Genomic DNA, 21,958 nt, shown 5'->3' with positions numbered 1-21,958 from the left:
AGGCGCTGGGACCGAGCAGCGGGAGCGCACCCCACAGCAGGGATTCGAACCGCCGACCTTTCGATCAGCAAGTCCTAGGCGCTGAGGCTTTAACCCACAGCGCCACCTGTGTCCCGCGCACAAAGAAGAGGAGGTGTTTAATCCCTCAGCTGTGTTTTCCCACTGAATTCATCAGCATTTAAGCATGAATCTTTCGCAATATACAAATTTGTATGCAATTTTGCCCAACACACACATTTTTGCAGAACAATTCCCCATTATATAGCCTTTTTGTGCACTATTTCCACTAATATAACCATTTTTACACACGCTTTGCCCCAGTACATGAATCTTGTACACATTAGTTAGCTGGAGAACTGCACCAGAGAATTTTGAATTTTAAAAGATGGCTGTGTTTTGGTTCTCTTATTGAACTGATAAGCCAGCCTCATATAACCAGCATGTTTGAGCCCAATTAATGCATGAAGGGGTTAATGTCATAGAGTCAGCTGACCTGCTAGGCTTAGCCTATGTCATTTCCCCTCACCTTCAGAGGAAATAGGTAACTAAACCTTAGTTCTCTCAGTTCAGACAACAATGCAGGATGAAACTTATGTTTTCCTATACCAATAGTTCATATACCCTTTTAAATGTGTTTGTTGGAGGGTGTGTATGTGTTGTTTTGTTTTGTTTTGATTATGTATTTTGTGCTTTCATCTTATATATTTATGCTGTGAATCGCCCTGAGATCTATGGACAAAAGGCGGTATACAAATTTTAAAAAATAACAATAAAATAGTTTAGAAACATTTACCACCTTGAAACCAAGCAAAATTTTACGGCCTGTGTGATTTTTCTATCTGCTGTATGGAAATGCATATGAATCTAACCTTTGGAGAGTTTGTAAGTAAATCATTTTATAACTTACCAAACCTGTGGTCTTTTTCTATGTTGGTGGAAGTGGAAAACTTCGGAATTCACTGAAAACGCCACATTTTAAGGTTTTACAAACTATACTGCCACACTTTTACTTTGCTGCAAGTTTTGTCATGTTAAATCTCTGCTAGAAGTCTCTCGCCAAAGGGTACTTGTCCCAAACTTGGATGCTGGCATCCAGCATCTAGACAGGGCTTGAAAAGACCCTGTTTGAAACTTTGGAGAGCTGTAGCCAGTCAGAATGTAAACAATAGAGTTTGATGGACCAATAACTCAGTATAAGTCAGTTTCCCCTGGTTTCTGCTGGCACTCAGACATCAGCCACTGCTCTGGGAATCCCAGTCTCATACCTTCAGTCTACAGAGGCCTGCCCTTCATTGTTCTGAGCCTGTTCAGTCTCAAACCAGCTCTCTCCAAACAGATGTCTCCTTCCCTCCCACTCACCTCTAAAAAGCAGAGTCAGGCTTTTATTTTTAATTCTTGACATACTTTTGGGAGAGCTAAAAATAGTTCCTCCCCCGCATCTGTCTCCTTCTCTTTCCTCACCCCTTTTTTAAATGTTTCTGTGCAATTTTATTGGATTTTATTTTATTATTCAAGGGTTAAAGCTCCCCTATTGCCCAGGAAGTGTGGTCCGATCTCTGAGCCATCGACTGGGCCTATGGAAGGGCAGGATGGCATGAAGCAATCTTTTCCGCAGGTGCAAAGAGGATGCCTTCCTAGACGGTCTGAGATCCAAACAAGGAAACATAAATGCACCTCCTTGATGGTAAATTTGCAGTGTGCCCATAGTTTTAATTCAGGAAAGAAATAGTGTCTGAGGTATCAAACTTTCAGAAATGCTGTATTAAAGGATTCTTGAACCAGTTTATCAAAATCCTAAAGGCTCTTCCAGATGTCCTATTTACGGAGCATTCATCCTTATTTGCTTGCACAAAGTTTACATGGAGATTAGATTATATCTAGTACTTTACTGAGCATTCATTCTTTGCGGTGAGGTTATATGACATTGAGTATTCATCCTGACTTGCTTCCGGAGTGTTTGTAAGCCTTCCCTTTTATATTCATCTCACTCTTTTCAATGCATCTCCACATCACTTTCCTAACCACAAGGAAGTCTGATTCTTTTAAAGTGGATTTGATTCACTAGCGAAACAGAGCACTTCAATCCACTTTAGTTAAGCAAACCTAAATTTCCCGGTATGTGCTGAAATCCCTCAAAATGCTGACAAACTGGAGGAGCCCTAAATCTTTCTTGATTGGTTGCTCGTCCAGCCACTCTTCTTCAAGTGCAAACTATTGGTGCAATCAAGCACTGATTTAAGAACCTGCAGGACCACCTTACCCCTTATGAGTCCATTTGAGGACTTTGGGGTCTACAGACCTGGCATGGTTACAGGTGCCACAAAATACTCATTCTGCAGTTGTAATAAACTGATTTTTACCCAAGCCTATGGCTATTAAATAATCTAGGACCTGTAAAAATGTGAGGGAGAGGCCTGATATTATTATGATTATTTTTTTATTAGGCTGTCTGTCTGTCAGTATGTTTTTTTGCTGTTTTTATCAGTGATGTTCTGTAATGTGTTTTTAATGTTGCACACCACCCTGGCATCTTTTGATAAAGGGACGTAATTATTAATTATATATAACAATAATAATATAACAATAGCATTTTCATTTATGCAAGCCTTTCCGAACATGTAGCTGTTAATGTGCTTTAATCTTCTAACAGTTCATCTTACTTTTAAATGTTTCAATTACTTGTGTTTAACTGTTTTTATTGATGGTTTTGATGTTTCTTGTAAACAGCTTGGGAGTTTTGTTACAATCAAGCGCTATATCACTTTTGTTAAATAAATAAATAAATATGAATTATCACCAACCGATGATGCTGTGAATTCCACTGTCTTGTAACCCGACTGGTGGCTGTTCTGGCTTTTGTTGGAAGCACTCTGTGTGCACTCAGTTTTGTGGGATTTCAAAAAATGCAGCTTGCTGAGACATATTTATTTAGATGTTTTTATTTCCCCACCCAAATATGTTCTAACAGAACTTCATCAGGAAAGCATTCCCTGGACTTGAAATTAGTACAAAATCTCTGCTGACCATCATTACTGAGAAACAGCCATTTATGGTTCGGACTGCGAAAATTATATCTTCATAGAAGGCTCGGCTTGTGTTGACCCACAACACATTTGGTCATGTCATGTTCTACTTATCCAACTACTCTGTACAAAAATAAAAGCAATGTTGCTTTTGTCAGAGATTCTGGGTACAGAGGCCAAATCAATGATAGCTCGATTTCCAACAACAACAGTTTATATCATTCTTGTTAGAAATAGTCCGCTAGCAAACCAGCAATTAATCACAAGGTTTAAAGTCATAGGAGCTTTCGGACAACCTAACAGAAACTTTGGGTGAAGGAATTGCTACAGAATGTTGTTGGTTTTTTTCGGGCTTTCTCCTTCTTATTATCTGGAAAGACAGCTTACCTCAACTCAGACGGTGGCAGCAATTGCGGCCTAGTGCAGTTTCCAGGGAACGAAGGAGGAGAGGCAATCTGCGTGGTCGGCCGACATTAGCATCAGCTGGCTGCTGGGATCACCCACCAAAAATTTAAATTTGATCAGGCCAATTAGGGCCCCTGGTGGGAGGGTGAAGATCTGGTGACAGACCTGGAAGGGCCAGTCTTCTGTGGGGTCTGCCAGTCAAACATGGAAACCAGCTGCACTTCCAGCAAACAGCACAATTGGGAAGCAGTTGTCCCACCTGCTCGCCATGTTGTGTGGCTGTACTCATGTATAGCCTTGCTGTATTCAAGGCCAGGGAAGAATCTGCCTGTAGAATTACTGGGCCTGTTTGGGCTTTTGCCTTCCTCATACCAATTGCCACAACTTTTGGCGGGGGAAAATTCATTATTTGAACTTACTGTTGGCTCAGTACAGTAAATTGTTTTCTCTAGCACACTTCAATGGCTTCCCCTCAACATGTTTATTATTATTTATCAGATTTATTAATGTTTAAGGGGCAGATCTAACCAAAGTCCCCAGATATTGCCCTTGTAATAATAAAGAAGTGAAGTCAGGGCCACGTGCTCTTTTTAAATGTAGTTTTTAATCAGGGGGTTGGGATAGATCCCATTACACAGTCCATCAGCAAAAGTCTCTGTTGAGCATTGTATTGGAGGGCTCTTATTTTTAAAACATCCCCAAGCAAGTTGCAAAATATCTAAATATTGCAATTTCTCTTACATAATCTGAATGTTTTCTGATTCCCCTCCCTCTTTTAATGCTTTTATGTGCTTTAAATTCTGTAACTTTTTGTGGTTGGTAGACAATAACAGCTGTTCAGCAGTAGACTCCCTCAGGAAGTGGTGGCCTTTTAGCAGAGGTGGGATGGCCATCTGTCATGGATGCTTTAGTTGAGATTCCTGCATTGATGACCCTCAGGGTTTCTTCCAACTCTACAATTCTATGATAGTATGATTCTGTGATTCTATTTCCTATATATACTTCCTCATCCATTGGCATTCTCTGCCCAGAAAGTCTTGCCCAATAACATCTTTGCTTGCTAGTAAAGGCAAGTAAATGTTTACAGTATTTTCAAACTTTCTCACAAAACTGATCCCTTCCCAACTGCCCCATCCCAACCTGTTTCACTACAGACAATAGTTTTCATTGAGTTTTAAAATTTGCTTTTGTTGCCTTCTTGCTCCAAGAATTTCAACACCAATAAACAAAACCCCATTGCCTTTAGTTCGTGCCTTGGGAAGTTGGTTTTCTTTCTCCCTGATTGCAGCCTTACAAAATGCACACAGAGGCTTCGGTACCCTTAGAATATTGTGAAAACACTATTTTCCTGTATGAACACGAGGCGGGCACGATCACAGTTTCAAACTGCAGGTCTAGGTCAGAGAACTACTATTGATTGCGATGTACTCTGCGCTGCGTCTTGCTGATTTACAGGAAATTTTATTCAACCCTGGTGCATGCTCTCCATGGCAGAGAAACTCTCATCTCTATTAAATTGCATCTCACCTCAGCTATTTGCAACCTCCGGAATACTAGACAGTAGACAATGATTTTAAATATCCTCATTAAAACCACTCATTATGAGCATCGAGCATTGATGAACAATAAATCACCTCATTAAAAAACAACCTCAGATACAATTATGTCACTAGAACTGGTCTCCATTGCCGATTCCCTCAATGAGGCATATAGGACTCATTAGAGACTAGCACATTACAAGGCAAACCTAGGAAGACCCTACATCAAATTTGCCTCAGAATATTAATGCGCGAACTGGGTGGGAATTGGGTGGGCAAGAGATAGTGCATAACACTTTCTCACCTGCTATTTCTTCCCTGCAAAAGGGCATTTTCCAACCATGTCAGCTGCTCTTTTAATCCACAGGTGGGCTCCAGAAGCGGAAATGTGTCCCGCAGGCAAAATGTAGTGAGGGAAGGAAGGATTTGCAGAGGGAGGGTCAGTGAATGTGGAGGGTATTAAGGAGCCTCTCTCACATCTGCCAATCATGTTTGGTGATGCCCCATGGGTGCCTCCAAACTATCATTGTTTTCAGGTAGGGTTCAGTCCTAACCAGGCAAATAACAGGTGTGCAATTAAAGCTAATTTAGGGCTCTTGTGAAACAAAGCCTAGAAAGGTAAAGGGACCCCTGACCATTATTAGGTCCAGTCGTGACCAACTCTGGGGTTGCGGCACTCATCTCGCTTTACTGGCCGAGGGAGCCGACGTTTGTCTGCAGACAGTTTTTCCGGGTCATGTGGCCAGCATGACTAAGCCGCTTCTGGCGAACCAGAGCAGCGCACAGAAATGCTGTTTATCTTCCTGCCGGAGCGGTACCTATTTATCTACTTGCACTTTGATGTGCTTCCGAACTGCTAGGTTGGCAGGAGCAGGGACCGAGCAATGGGAGCTCACCCCATCGCGGGGATTTGAACCGCCGACCTTCTGATCGACAAGTCTTAGGCTCTGTGGTTTAACCCACAGCGCCACCCTTGTCCCTAGAAAAAAAACCTAATTTTCCCCAAAATATTGGACTCCTTGTGACAAGCAGAGTGAAGTTGCCAATGAATGTGTGGGATAACCCTTGCTTCCTGCTACACCATCTGATTCCCACCACGAACAAAGGAGGCTGGATGCTCATTAAATAGCAGACCTGGTCTAAGCTCTCTGCAAACAAATCAGGCTGAACGCTTCTCAAACAGGTCATGGGGAAACAACCCCTACGCCATTCCATCTTCAGCTATCCTCATGCTGAATCTTAATACTTCTAACAAGCTCCATTCCTGGAATCTGTCTTCTCTGCTGGACATGCACCTTGAACATAAACCCACCAACTGTTTAAAAATGAAGTTTGGTGGAACTAAGCCATTGGGCTTTGAACTGTGGCTGTAGTTCTTACTCCTCATGCAATCAAATGTTTGGAAGGGGGAGGCAGAATTTGGCTTGCTATTGCTTTTTTAAAAAGCTTGTCAATCTAAATTTCATAATATTTTTTTTGGACTAAATGCTCTCCCGGTTGTTAAGCTACATACCGTATTTCTTACAGAATGTTTAATGGGAAACAGTAAGTTGGAGTCACTGCTTACTCTTAATTAGATGGCAATTTTATGGGTATTCCCCTAGCGCTACATTGACTACAGGAAAGAAGCTTAAAAATTATACACACAGGAGAAAGATAAAGCTTATAGGATTTTCCAGGTCATGGCTTCAGCTGAATGGCAAATGAATGCACAGGTAAAGCAACCCTACAGAAGCTAAGGACTTCAGGTGTAGCAGTATTTTATTAAGCTCCATTAAAAAACAGAAAAGGAAACAAGAGCAATTCTTCCAGGGTTTAATCAACCTTGCTTAGTCAAACTCAGTCTGTGTACACACCATACATTTAAAGCAGAAGATTTTCCCCAAGAGAAGCATGGGAACTGTAGTTTAGCCTTCAAAGAGCTACAATTCCAAGCACCCTTAACAGACCTCAGCCTCAGACTTCAAGGATATGCATTGCTCAAGGCACTGTGAGATCAATCAAAGTTAAGTTCCTATGCTGACAGTGTAGATGAGATTTTATTTATCTATATATAGAAATATGAAAAATATTTACACTATAGAATGGGATATGACCTATCACATTTGCAATAAAAAACATTTAAAACAATCATGCTTCTTCAGAGAGGCAGAGAAAAATAAAATAAATAAGGAAAAACAGAGGGTTGAAAAGGAAAGGGGACAAAAGGGGCAGGAATGTCAAATATCTGTCCATATAACTCTGCATCTTAATTGAGGATTGATTGATTGATTGATTGATTGAGGATGCTAATTTATATCCATGAGAAAAGTATAATGGCAATCAGAGGAACGAAAAAGACGGATCAGTGGCCAAATTCTCCCACAACTTGTTGGGTTATTTGAAAGTAAGCACCATTGAGATCAACACGAGAAGATGTAAGATTAGATAGATACTTATTCCGGCTCTACATTCAAGCTTAGCTCTAGTGTGGGCATCCAGGTCCATTTTTAGAAACTCGCAGCGCAGAGAAAACAAAGGCAGAAAGAGAGCAACAGAGTCAGCAATGGAAAAGGAGGTGAGTAATCTCCACATTTCTGCATAATCATCATAGGATTGGGCTCTGCAGCATAAGATAAGCTTTGCGACAGGCTGGCTGTACTTCAAATGAATTGTAGTCCAGAACTTACAAGTCTGAAAGCCCAGTGTTTTGTGAATTCTAATCTTCAGACTTTAGTTGGTGGTCGTTGTTTTACTTCTGAGTAAACATGCACAAAACAGAGTTGCAAAATCTGGAATAATTTGAGTGGCTGCTGTAGTCCTATCCAGACTTATTTAAGTGTAAATTCACTGCTTTTGAGCCACTGTGTTTTGGAGAGCGGCTCTGGCCCACTACCCACCTTCACTGTTTTCGAAAACAATTAAGTAGACTCTGCAAGCTCTGTTCTACAAAAGAGCAGTTGCTATAATTGGTATTACCCTGATCTTTGTTGCCTTTCTCATATATGAATGCTTTAGATGCTCAACAATTATTTGACCAATTTCAAACCTCTCCCGCTTCTGTTCCTGGTGGAGAAGCACACGCAACGGAGCATTTTATTTATTTCTCCCACCATTTCGTACCACTCCCTGCCGTCACTGGACACATCACACTTAATTATCCATAAGTGAACATTTGACACAGTGGGGAGAACTGGGCTCTGAGCGAAGCCAATGCTTATTTTTGAGAGACTGTTTACAGGTCTGAAAGTGTTCTATTCCCAACATACCCAAGGGCCTCTGTAATTTCAACCCATTTCCCAAATGGCCCACAAAGCACATAGCAGGGGCCTTTCTCAACTGCCACTGTCGGATCAAAGCAGAAAGATCTCAGATCTTAAGAGCGCTAGTTGGATGGCTAAAGCATCATGTGCCATTTCGTCCCCCATATTCCCAGAGCTCGGTGCCAGAAACTCCGTGTTCAAGTGAGAGAACAGAATGTTGGCCCAATACCGGAGAACTGAATTCTTCGTGATTCACAAACAGAGACTACAAGGATGAAAGACCTGTCGGGTGAGGGAAATCTGAGGCTCTTTTTAATGTTTAGCATTCCAGCTAAGAGACAAGGACACATATTTGAGCGAACGTTAAATGAAATTGTGAGTCTGCTCAACGTCAGTTTTGATGGCGGTGCTTCCACCCTCAGCCCTCCGGCAGCGTAATATTTCTCCCCATCATGATTGTACAACCTTCTACGAATTTTCATGAAGCTTCTCCTGGAAACACTTAACAGTAGAACAAGCTCTTTCCTTTTGGCATTTTTAAAATGAGTAGCAAGGTGTAAAAGCTCTCTCGAATCCCCTTTATGGGCCTCTAATATAATATGTAAGATTATCGCTCCAATGCAACAGTTATTTAAACTCAAGATTCTGCTACTAGGTATGTCAGTGTGCTGTACCAATTGTTTTTATTCATGTATTGCATTAATATCCCATTGCTCTTCAAGGAGATCAAGGCATGTAGCTCGCTTTCCCCAAGTTTAACTCCCAACAAGATAAATCAGGCAGAGAGACAGAGACAGAGAGAAAAGGGCCCTCAAGTGTTTTCATGCCTGAGTAGGGATTTGGAAAAGAAAAAAGCCTCAAAATAAAATGTGAGGTGTGTGTGTGTGTGTGTGTGTGTGCACGCGCGCGCATATGTGGAACTTAAATAAAATGCAGAAATGCCCAGCGATACTAAGAAGCCAAAACAACAACAACAAAGCAGCGAGGTTTTGAAATCAGTGGTTAAAATCAGTGCCGTTCTTAAAAGATTCAACCTGCCATCTTGATTCAAAATGGAGTCAAGTCGTACCCAGACACAGACAAAACCTAATTCTTCATTATACACCTTTAGGCAGCAGGCAAAAACATTCCTTTTTGCCTTTGTTTGATTTTATTGACATCCTATGCCCTTTTAAAATGTGGTGGGGTTTCATGGGGGGGAGGGGTGTTATTGGGTTGTTGCTTTTATTTTGATTATGTATTTAGTAGTTTTATATTTCGATTTTATTCTGTGAACCGCCCTGAGACCTCCGGGTATAGGACGGTATATAAATTCAATAAATAATAATAGTATCAACAATTCTGGTTGCGATATTGTAAGAGAACAGAAAGACAAACAACTTTCCAAAACATATAGCAGAATTTTAGTGAGGAAACATGTCTCGGCTTGTTTTTCATCCAAACAGTCTCCTCTGAGGGCAGGTTATTTCGGCTGTATCATGACGTTGGCCCGATCCAATCATGCCCTCATGAAGGTATTTGCCATTTGGAGTATACTTCATCTCCCCGAGAATCCACAGGCCTGTCACCTTCCAGTTGGGAAGCTGAGCCTGAGCAGAAACCCACACAGCCCAAGGCACGTAACTTAAGGAGGTAGCAGAGTCCCTGAACAAACTATCAGAGACGCTTATGCCAGGAGCTAGAAGAATCATCTTCCCTCAGAGGAGGCCTCTGTGCCTGAGTCTGCAGTACAAGTGCTTCTGAATAAAGTGAAGGAACGGCAGACCGGATTGGACTGGCGGCCCCAGGGGTATTGTTAAGGAAGGAGCTACAGCGCCGTGCTTCTTCTCCCCAGGCCCTAAGCTCTGCAGGCAACAGAGTGGGTGACGTTAGGGATGTGTTACTCTTCTTTTCCTTCTACTTAAATAAAAGCAAGTTGGCAGCTAAGGTGCATTGCCATCGCTACCAGAGACGGACAAATCAGTCTATTTCAATTTCTCTCTGTGTGTCATTTCCCCCCAATCTTAAATTCAATTTTCTGCAGCTTTTTGCCATTCTTCTTCTTTTTACAAATGCTCATGAAAACTCACCGCCATTTTACTGTGTGTTTCTCCTAACAAACCAATACACAGTTTCAACCAATACACATATTGTTACTAGCCGATTCCCTAATACAATCCATATAATATATATATATGTGTGTGTGTGTGTGTGTGTGTGTGTGTAATGTTCATTAAATGTATGCATTTTTTAATGTACACTTTCCCCTAATACAATGCAATATTTGTACACTGGTAGTTGTTGTCATTAATAGTCATAATAATATTTACCCACCCTTCATCCTCACGTCCCAGGGCATGTTACATTTGTTTGGAGATCTGCATTGCACAATTCAGAGACGCTTGAATTCTTCAAAGGATAATTGTGTTTCTGTGGGCATGTTGCTTCAGGAAGTGTGAATTAGGTAGCTTCTCATTGAAATGCAAACAAAATCAAACTTCTCCCGTATCTCTAACTGCAAGTTTAGGTTCATTGCTGCTGTGCACAGTGGCGGACTTTGGGCTCTCAAATTTCAGTGACAACCTGTGTGACACTAAAATCGAGCACCTCCTGCCTCTCAATGCTGCCTCTACAGCTTTGTTTTGGTGCCCCTGCAACCACTACCCTAAAATTGTCTCTGCTGCAGCCAACTGAAACCTCAACTGCTCCTGGGAAGGAAAGCAATGTCATTTCAGTTTCCTTTTGAATATACAACATCCCAGAAAAAGAAAAGGAAATGACATCATATCCCTTCCCAAAAGCCCTAGCAGTTTCAGTTTCATAACAAGCTCTGCAGAGAAGAGAAACAGCTATCCTTCCTTCTTTGCTGCAATTTAAAGGCAAAGGAGCAGCCACAGCACCCAGTAGTTAATAGGAGGAAATATGGCAATAAGTATCTTCCTCTCCAGCCTTTGCACCTTATTCCTTAGCTTCAGATGGCAAAAGAAAAGAAAAGGCAAACAAATTTAGAAATCTATACAAACGAAGGTCTTGATTTTTTGCTACTTCAAATTTTCGAACCAGGCCATGAGTGAATATATAACTTTTACCAATTCTAAACCCAGGAAGGTAAAGACGTGTTTTGCTCCAAATATACTTGTTTCTGCGTTTCACTTCATTTTTGGGTCCTCAGATTCTAAGTTGATCAACAAAGAACAGATCAATCTCGTCGATCTGAGGTTGTTATGCACTATTTAATCACAAAAGACTGCAAATAACAATAATGTTTTTATTGATATACCTGAAAAAAAACCCTAATGAAAACAGGAATGGAACTTTTTTTGCGATTTCTGTATTCAGAAGCCGTAACTGCATCTTTGCAGAAAAGTACTGCAGATAAAGAAGATTTTCTGAACTCTTATTTGTAGATCCTTTAAATAGTAATTGTAGATCCTTTTAATAGTAATTATAAAGTTGCAAAGAAATAATAACTTTCCACTAGATATTTCACAACAGCTTCCAATTACAGGCAACAGAGAAAGGTGTGTAAGAGGCATGTCTTTTGTGAAGCAGCTGACACGTTTCTCAAGAGCAAGACATGCAACACATCAACAGGGAATGACGATAAGCAAAGAAAGCAGTTGACATTACACCAGAACATAAGTGAAAGCAAGCCAGTTCTTACTTTGAATGGGGAAACTTTTAATTCCATTATTCTCCCACCTTTTTTCTCCAATGGGCACCCATGCTAGGATGCAAAGTAACAAGCAAACTAACAATTCGAAAAACTTGTTCCCTTGTGAAAAACACATACCTGCTTTCCCAAGTAAATCCAAAAAACAAGCAATGTTCAGCATCATTGGAATTAATAGGGAAAGCTTTGCATATTTCTAATTTAAAATGCTAAGTGGCTATCCAAGATGCTATTAAAGTTCAATGAAGCACAACCATTAGTGTGTTGGGTGTGTGTGTTTTTTTAAAAAAGCCATGTTGCCATCTATTCTTTCACTTTTCTCATTTATAGCCACTGACAGCTGTCAAATTAGCCAACGTAATTCATTTTAGAAACCATCAGAGTCTAAACAAGTTTTGACAACTAAGCGTGAGGAATATTGGAGGGGAGAAGGAAGGGACAAAACATCCAGAATTTGAATCTGGGATTTTTATACAAAGGCTGCAGACAACAGCCAAGTGTCAAGTTTGTTGTTGTTGTTGTTGTCGTTCAGTGATTGTGAATGAAGGAAGAATTAGAGCCCCAAAATTATACCTGGCAGATGTCCCTCATGGTCCAATAACATTCAGGCCATTCCATTTGAATTTTAAATGGGACAAAGCAAAACAACAACAACAACAAACAAACAACAATTCAGGGCTATGAGTTATGATATTAAATGACTTGGCTAGCATCAGACCTGTTGATTCCATAAGGTGAACAAATACATATGGATTTAAAAAGATCTCTTGAGTGAAGCAATTTATTAAAAGCCTTTCTTCAGTGAAAATTAATTTGTTCATATTTAAACTATTTAGGTGAGGGAAAGCACCTGAAGAAGGGAACTGGGGGAGAAGTAGCACTCCGTAAAATGACTCCAGCAGTGTAAAGCAGAGAACAGTGCCTATCACCCCAGCGGATCATTGGGAGATCCACAGATCGTCCAATGTTTTGTCTAATTTGGCCCTAACGAAATGTTGTTTCCCCCTCAGTTTTACGGATCGTGCTTGCTAGAAGACTCCTTGATCTGCCAACAAACCTTTTTTTAAAAAAAAGCAGGCTAAACGTAACGGTATTACCTTGTCTTTATTTTCAGAGCCAGACGCTTCAAGTTTGGTTCGGATCACGAAGGGTGTCGACAGCCTCAGGAGGACCCGCTCAAACGTGGCACCAATCTTTGGGGAAACGATCTCGAAACAGTCTTGGAACCTCAGCGTCTTGTGAGTATCGCATCTGAGCTGCTTCCGAAGTCCTTCCCCTAACTGCAGCACTAGCATGCTGGGATCAAACATCAGGTGGAAAGGGAAAGCGCGGCAGAAGTTGCTGATGCTTATCCGCAGGTCCGAGGGGGACTGGGAAGTGCCTAGAGGAAGTGCTTTTGTGATGTTTGCATTTTCACGCTCTTTGATGACGAAAGTGAGGCAGCTGCAGTTGCCCGGATTCGAGTCCTCGGGGCACAACTTGTCGTTTGCAATTGGCTCCACTTCGACTTCCAGTTGGTAGATTTTCCTTGCCGCCGCCTTGACCATACCCACCATGGCGAACCCAACAATCTGATGAGGGTGGAAGTAATGGAGCATCAGGTTGCCTTCGGGGAGCTCTTTGCATAGGAAAGAAGGGGATTCCGAAGTGGCCTGCCTTCCAAAAGAAGTCCTGATGTGCTCCAGCAAAGCGTCAAAGCCATTGAAGAAATCTTGCAAGGTGCCACCCACAGCTCGGAGGACCCGCTCGTTCTCGTCAAAGCAGATGTTGAAGAATTCAGCCCCAAATTTCTCCTGCAGTTCTTCAAACTTCAAGCCTGCACAGCAACGGATAGCACATATCAGCAAGAGACCACTGAGGGAAGTGGGCCAATTCAGGGGCTACTAAGCCAAGTTTGGCAGAAGTGATCAGACCTATGGCCACCTATTGAAGAATATGGTTTTAATGGTTGGTCAGAGACTATGTTCCTTTTAGGTTCCTCAAATGGAAAGGGGCAGAGGACCAAAGCCTGAATTCCTTATCCCTCCAGCTGGGCCAGGCCCAGTACATTTTGCTGCCTGAGGTGAAGGACAAGATGGCGCCCTGCCCACATTCCATGTACAGAAGCTGACTGGACTGGCATTTGAATCTGACTTCAATGCTCCGGAGAGCAAGAGGCTAGTTTAAGAGGTGTATGGCAGGCCTGTGGCACACACAGCTAGAGATTTGTAGCACACAGAAACCTAGGAGGGCTACCACCGGTGCCCTCTAATTCCTGTCACACAAGGTGACTGACTCACCCTGCTGTTGGTAGGGCTGGACCTGACCAGAAAGTAAACTGATTGCACATTTTGTTATCACAGACACAACACCCTTCACATATCTCTCTCTCTTTACCAGAGCCACAATCCTAAACCCACTTAACCTGGGAATATGCCCCACTGAATTCAATAGGACTGAGTTGACATGGTTAGGATTGCACTGTAAGTTAGCAATTTGGAAAGCCAGGCAGTACTCCATAGGAGGCCAGACATGATGAGCTGACCTCCAGTCTATTGTCTTTGTCTGTGAGGTGGACCTCAGACTGAGCTATGGTTACATACCAATTGCTAGAGGACCAATGAAGGAGATGGAATCCCCTACCCAACACCCTTCTCCTCCTGTAATGCTCAGAGAACTGAGAACAGCGGCTGCCACACTGTCCTCAAGCACTACCCACCTGAAAGACACGCCAGGAAGATAGTGATTAGATAGACGACAGTACCAGCAAGCTATAATTTAAAACAAAAATGTATGCAACCTTTTCAAGCTCTTGTCACAGAAGCTCATGCTTATGATTAAGAAAATGTTCAGAATAGCAAGAGCTGACACTGTCAAAGAAGAGACCACTGAATGACATCGTGCACCAAATGTTGTCTGGCTTGGGTAGGCTATTACCTTAAAAGGTGACTGCTAAAGGACAGCCAGCTTTAAGATGACTGCTTTTTCATTTGCAGTCTGAGGAGCGGTTCTCTTGAGCATTTGACCCTCCAGTCGCTATTATCTCTTAGGCTGAACAGCGTCTTCTGTGCTCAGAAGCGGCAAGAAGGGGAAAAGTAACATGGGAAACTGAAGTTTCCTAGGAACCACCAAATATCTTTCTAGCAATGGCTTTGACATTTGCAAGTGTTCTGCAGGCAGCCTCTTGCCTAACAGGGCAAGGAATGTTGAGAAGGGTTTCCAAAGGTCCAGTCTCCATGGAGACCGTCCCTCCCACTCTCTGCTAATGCCAGCCTTCCTTTAACTTAGCAACTTCCAGGGGCAGGAAGAAATAAAACTACCTGCCAAACAGCACCGGCCCTCAGTGGCCTTGAGGAAGGAGAATAGGCTCAGAGGTAAAGCCTTTCCTTTGCATACAGAAAGGTTCAATCCCCGGCAGCTCCAGGTAGGCCTTAGAAAGACTCCATGTCTGAAACCCTGGAGAGCTGCTGACAACCAGTGCAGACAGAACTGAGCTCAATGGACCAACAACGTGAACTGCTTCATTTTGGAGGAAAACGTTGGGGGGGGGGCATTTACATTAACCAAGTCTTACGTTTCCAAGAACAATTCAAAGTGTTGGTGCTGACCTTTAAAGCCCTAAATGGTGTCGGTCCAGTATATCTGAAGGAGCGTCTCCACCCCCATCCTTCTACCTGGACACTGAGGTCCAGCGCCGAGGGCCTTCTGGCGGTTCCCTCACTGCGAGAAGCCAAGTTACAGGGAACCAAGCAGAGGGCCTTCTCAATAGTGGCGCCCGCCCTTTGGAACGCCCTCCCACCAGATGTCAACTACCAACTACCAGACATCTGAAGGCAGCCCTGTTTAGGGAAGCTTTTAATGTTTGATGTACTACGGTATTTTAATATTTTGTTGGAAGCCGCCCAGAGTGGCTGGGGAAGCCCAGCCAGATGGGCGGGGAATAAATAATAAATTATTATTATTATTATTATTATTATTATTATTATTATTATTATTATTATTATTATTCATAGTCACATAATTATGCACCCATGCATTCAAAGGTGACTGGCACAGGTCTTTCATTGGTAGACTTATTTGCGTAAGTTAGGAACATCCACCAATCTGCTAAGAATGTCACTCTTTCTTTCTTGTCCTCTGGAAAGCAGGAGGCATTGCATAGCTTTCCTTGCAAGTGCAAATTCCCACAGCTTACACCTGGGGCCTTCTGCATGCAAAACAAATGATCTACCACTGAGCCATGACCCTTAAGCTGATGGGGAAAACACCTAAGTTAGTTGGCTCTGCCTATCATTGGCTCTGGTCCCATCTGCTGCTGATCTCCCAGACTTCCACACAGTACCTGAGAGCACCACTCATCACCAGTCATAACTATGCCCTGACTTCATGATGTGGACGGGACTTGATAGGGGTAACAGGCAGAACTATGTCTGGCAGTGCATTGCCTCTGATTTAAGAATCCCCTGTGCCACATGTTTACGTAACAGGTTGCAGTTTTCATACGCAACCTGCTGATATTCTCTCCACGCTGAGAGAACGCCATGCAGGAAGGAAGCTTGCAGAACCGACCACAACATCTCCACGCGCCCCCCCCCCCCGAATCTCCCTAAATAAAACGTTAACAAATAATTATCCAAGAATGAAAACAACAGCAAAAGACCACGTCATTCGTTTATACCAGAATATTTATTTCCTAAGGGCATGAATTAGCTACTTGGTATAAATATTCAGCAGCCCCAATGATATCAATGGAATCCCAATGGAGAAGTAAGAAATGTTGCACAATCTGAATAGCACATTGTCTTCTGAACTTGGGAGAGGAGTGCAATTAAAAAGTTTCATGCCCGCAGGCAAGAAACAATAGGGTAGGGTTGATGTGGGAGGGTGGGAATTATTTGTCCATATCTGCAGGGAGAAAAAGATTATAATCCCAATGCAGTCCCCCAAATGAAGCTCAACATTTACAGCGTTAATGGCTTCATAAGGCCTTGGAGCAAAGCTATCCCCCAGTAGTTTAAAAATGCACTGCGTTCTCCTCTACCAGGGTTTCCCAAACTTGGGTCTCTAGCTGTTTTTGGACTACAACTCCGATCATCTCTAGCTAGCAGGAACAGTGGTCAGGAATGATGGGAACGGTAGTCCAAAAACAGCTGGAGACCCAAGTTTGGGAAACCCTGCCCTAAACAAATCAGCCTGTCGAGTGAGGTTATCATATAATGGGAAGGCCAAAGTGGTCCCCCCTCCAGAAGTTGCTGGACTACAACCTCTATCATCTGTGACAATTGGCCCTGCTGGATAGGACTGATGGGAGTTGGAGTCCAATGTCATCTGGAGGCTATTACTGCCATAGACCCTTCTATGGTTACTGGGTGACTTTTCTGTGGTGGTCTATGAGTTATAGAACTCCCTCCCCGCACAGGCTCCTGAAAACATCCTTTTTTATCTTTAGATGTCAGGTTAAAGGTAAAGGTAAGGGGACCCCATAACATTTGGCCCAGTCGTGACCAACTCTGGGGTTGTGGCGCTCATCTCGCTTTATTGGCCGAGGGAGCCGGCGTACAACTACCAGGTCATGTGGCCAGCATGAGTAAGCCACTTCTGGTGAACCAGAGCAGTGCACGGAAACGCCGTTTACTATTTACCTACTTGCACTTTGACATGCTTTCGAACTGCTAGGTTGGCAGGAGCAAGGACCAAGCAATGGGAGCTCACCCCGTCGCGGGGATTTGAACCGCCAACCTTCTGATCGGCAAGTCCTAGGCTCTACCCTATTGACTAGAACTTTTCGTAATAATAAATCAACCTGCTTTTAGCTGCTTCAAAGGAAGCATCTTGCTGGCTTTGGTTTTTAAGGTTGCTTTGCTTTAATCTGTTGTTGTGGGTATTTTTAATTACGTTTTCATGCTGTTAAGCCTCGGAGACCATAATGGTGGAAATGATGGGATATAAGTTTCTTAAACAGGTTTAAAAACACATGGAAGAATCAAGGTGTCCAAGCCTCAGCACCCACTTCAAACATAGCACAAAGAAAGTGAAAGCATGCTTAACATTGGGAAGGGAAAGGGTAGAAGCATGCTTTCACAAAGATGGTTCCTGATTTAACAAAACACCAGTTTGCAGGAAGTCAATATTACGTCTCCCCTAGACCAGGAATGCTTGTTATTGCAATTATATCTCAGCCTGCTACCTGTACTGGAATTATTTTTAGAGGTTCTATTGTTTTCTCATTCATGTGCTGCTGCCCTAGGGTACTTTTGGAGGAAGTGCAGGATATATATTTAATAAACAAATAATATTTTTTTTTGTAATTTAACATAGTAGCTTAATATCCCCGTAGTCAAATATTTCTATCTCATCCCCGCCCCTGTTTCCTAATCCAGGACATGTTCATGGGATTGACTCCAACTGCAAACTATGGAGAAAGAGATCCATACATGTGGAAATGTTGCTGGAGACTTTCCCCCACACCTGTTCCTTTACATAATTTTTTTCTTTTTCAATAAATCTCATGACTCAGCCCAGTTAATCTTTTCCAGCGAGCCGCCACAGTGACAACATCCTATGGGCAGGAATGGAAAACATGGGCTGTGAAATAGAAGAGGCCAGCTCCTAAGGCACAAACACGTGATAGAAATCTTCAAGGGTCTTTGCAAGACACAACTTGGGTTGGGGAGCTATTTGGTGGTTAAATTCGCACCCTTAAAAATAGGCATGCAAGAGGCAAAGATATTAGCAAACAGTGAGAATTTCCTTGCACAGCTTTCGACACACTATAATGTTAAAGTGTGAGAATCACAAAGCACGATTGCGGAGGGGGTGGGGAGAGATGTTTTAGCTGCTTGCAAATTCCTGGAAAGGCACTAAACGAGCAACCTGCCAGGAATTTCTCCCTCAGAAGAGTAGGGGTGAGGAACCTGTGGCCCTCTAGAGGTCGCTGTGGCATCTAGAGAGCAGAGACTGTGCGGTTTGGGAGAAGAAAAGTATAGGCACTGGAGAGGACAATAAAAGAGGAAGGAGAGGAAGGAAACGGGCCAAGAGACACCCAGGTGAAGAAGGGGCCACACTCAAAGTGAAGCGCAAAAACAGGGTGCGTGGAAGGCAAAAGCAGGAATGCCTGCTTCCAAAACTAGAGAGGGGAACACTTAAAAAGGCCTTTAATCATGCAGAATGGAAGACAGAAAACAAGGACCGACAGAGCACAGTTAGGATGGAGTGGGAGTGAGCCTTCCACCACCCACAGTAGCAAAATCCCATAAGCTTCTAACTGTGAACATTTCCTCAAGGAGAAGCAAAATTCTTCCAGCCCTAGAATGTTTAGAGCACATGTATAAAGGAGCTTTTTGAGATAAGCTCACCTATTATCTGACCCACAACTTCTTGACATTGAGCAACACTATTTACAAGCAGTAGATTGCATCCAAAAAACTAAATAATCTATCCAAGGCTTTGCAGCTTGTCAGCAGGAAAACAAGAGTGGGCAGCTATGCCCTGATCCAGCAATGCAATATAGAGCCCCAATGTAGAACAGCTATGCCCTGATCCAGCAATGCTCATGTAGAGCCCCAAAGCATAAGCTGGGGCTGTTGCATTCTCTGCAAAGCCATGGCATGTGTACCATGTACATAGTGGGGAATGCTCAGATAGCATCCTTTACAAATCAGGTCTCTTACTCCAATGGGGTGTGTCAATATGCATCAGGAGCCAGTAGATGTTTGGACATCAGGCTTGGGATTTTATTAGTGGGGTCAAATATGTTGGTATACTTTGAAAAGTGGGGAGATGACGACTGAGGAGGGCAGCTGCTTTTCTGCCCCAATTCCGAGAGGCATCTAGCTAACCACTAACAGTTGGGAACATAACGTTGGACTATAAGGCAATGATTATAGCTGCATGGAAGCAACCTTGGCATTACCAATCTGAACTCTGTAGAATGGGCCTCCATGGAAGGGAAAGCTCAGAAAAGAAGAAGGGAAACTCAGAAAAACGTCTTCTGCTAATGACACAAATGTACACGGTACCGAGTATATTTGCTGTACACTGGAGGATTCCTGAGACATCTTCAGTTTCGTCGTTGCCAGGGCGGTCTGCATAGGAGCACCGGTTGGAGAGATTGTGGAAGTTCTTTTCAGCATCCCTGTAACTAGAAAGAAACACAAAACTGGTGCATGAAAACAAAACAAAAATAAACTGGCATCTTGAATGACTGAACATAAAGAAGGACAAGCCTTCTCAGGAAGAATCAGCATGGCTTCTTCAAAGGTTAAGTTCTGCCACGTCCACATTTTGAGTTATTAAAGCATGCCAGATGGGAGTAATCCAGGAACTTTGGACTTCGAAAATATCCCTCCTCAAAGGCTCTGTGTAAACTTAGCAATCAAGGGATAAGAGGAAATGTGCTCTCATTGATTGGCGACTGGCTAAAGGACTGGGAACAGAAAGCAGCAATAAATGATTAGTTAGAGCCACTGCCCAAGGATCTATACCGGGACTGGGGAATCTCATAAATGACTAGCAGGACCTGCAACATAATGTTGTGGTGCATCCAGTCCTCTAAGAAGACTCCAAACAACCTGGAACAGTAATCTCAGAGTGCTGTTCAGACCTTTTGGAGGAGGAGGGAGGGTAAAAGGACCACTCCCCATGACCTCCCCTTGCTAGGCAATACAGCACTAGGAGGCTTCCAGCTTCAGACACGAGCCCTATATAGCGGGGACGACTGGGGGAGACATGCAGTTCTGGAAAGTGGGGAAACTGTGTTTTCATGTCCCTCTTCTTGAAACATAACTGTGGAATGAGTGTATATGAGGGAGCTTCTTAAAGCTCACGACACACATCCTCCCCCAACCTTACTCTCCCACTTTTTAGGCTTCTCCCCCTCCTGCTCTCAACCGTAAATTTAATCAATAAGACTCCCACAATTTACCCAACCTGGTTTCTTTATACCTTTGTATTCTCTCCCTCCCTCCCACCAAATGCTCAATTGCTACCAGCATTCTGTAAGCAAAAGGTTCAGGACAGACAGTTTCAGGGGTTTTCAGAAAAACATATACAGCATCTTTTAATTTTACAAGCTTACATAATTTTTCATAGCTATGGAACCTTTGTTTTGAATGGCCCCGTTTTGCTCCACATTTGACCCCCCTGAACCCATTATTAGATTGAATCACCTACAGTCAGAAGCAAGCAAGTGAGATGGTCATGCTTGTGGGGGGAAAACATACCAAATGGTTCAGGAAGGGGAGAGAGAAAGGGGTGGAGTTCTGCAGGCAACACAGACACACACTCCCTGTCTCAAGCCTTGAGTCTTGGGAACACAAGCTTTAATAGAAGAGCAGCTCTTTTTGCCAGAAGTTTTCCACGCCCAGGTTTCCACTCCCTTTCTCCCACATCTGTTCTATATTCTGCATCGAGCTATGAGCTATGAGCTATGCACAGGCAACTCCCCAAGCAATAGCTCGCTCTCTCTCTCTCCCACTCTACCCCAAGGGGTTCTCCAGACGCGCCAGCCTTATTAACACCAAGGACATCGCTGCAGCTCAGTTTGACAAAAGAGGCTATGCGATGCACAAGGGCGACTCCCTAAAGCGTAGAGAGTTTCAGATGCCTGGGATGAATTTTTTTGCACCTAGACGTACAGCATGCCAAAGCTGCCAGGGCACCTGGGTAATTACATAAGAGCCCACGGCAGCAGTTGGCATTTGCCCCTTGTCATGCTGCTTAACCCATCTTGGCAAAGGCTTCATCCAAACTATATAGGAAAGGTACAGTGGCCAATATAAACAAGGTGTAGGCAGTTACTCAGGGTTGTTAAGGGTAAATCTCTGGAGCATATATAATCTGATGCTGCTACTTGGGTCCATTTTTACACTAGGGGCGGGGGGGGGCGGCAGAGTACTGTTTCTATATATTGGTGCAAACGATCAGCTTTTATGGGCTTGCCAGTCTTATTGTAAATGCAGTCAAGCCTGGATAGCTCAGTTGGTTGGAGCATGGTGCTGATAATGCCAAGGTTGCAGGTTCAATCCCCGCATGGGACAGCTGCATATTCCTACATTGCAGGGGGTTGGACTAGATGACCCTCAGGATCCCTTCCAACTCTACAAATTCTATGATTCTAAA

General features: G+C 43.1%; 1 protein-coding gene across 2 annotated transcripts in view; it reads right to left on the bottom strand.

The window, feature by feature from the left end:
• Positions 1–21,958, bottom strand: part of GUCY1A2 (guanylate cyclase 1 soluble subunit alpha 2) — a 149,724-nt gene that overhangs the window by 104,295 nt on the left and 23,471 nt on the right. For both annotated transcript variants that reach the window (XM_081909781.1, XM_081909782.1), the window contains exons 3-4: positions 19,858–19,979; positions 12,958–13,676 (exon numbers count right to left, since the gene is read on the bottom strand). In XM_081909781.1, the coding sequence (XP_081765907.1) occupies positions 12,958–13,676; positions 19,858–19,979 (841 nt within the window). The remainder of the gene's footprint in view (positions 1–12,957; positions 13,677–19,857; positions 19,980–21,958) is intronic.

Source organism: Podarcis melisellensis, assembly GCF_964234715.1.
Source record: "Podarcis melisellensis genome assembly, chromosome: 4".
Taxonomy (NCBI): domain Eukaryota; kingdom Metazoa; phylum Chordata; class Lepidosauria; order Squamata; family Lacertidae; genus Podarcis; species Podarcis melisellensis.
This window is presented reverse-complemented; position numbering and strand designations above follow the sequence as displayed.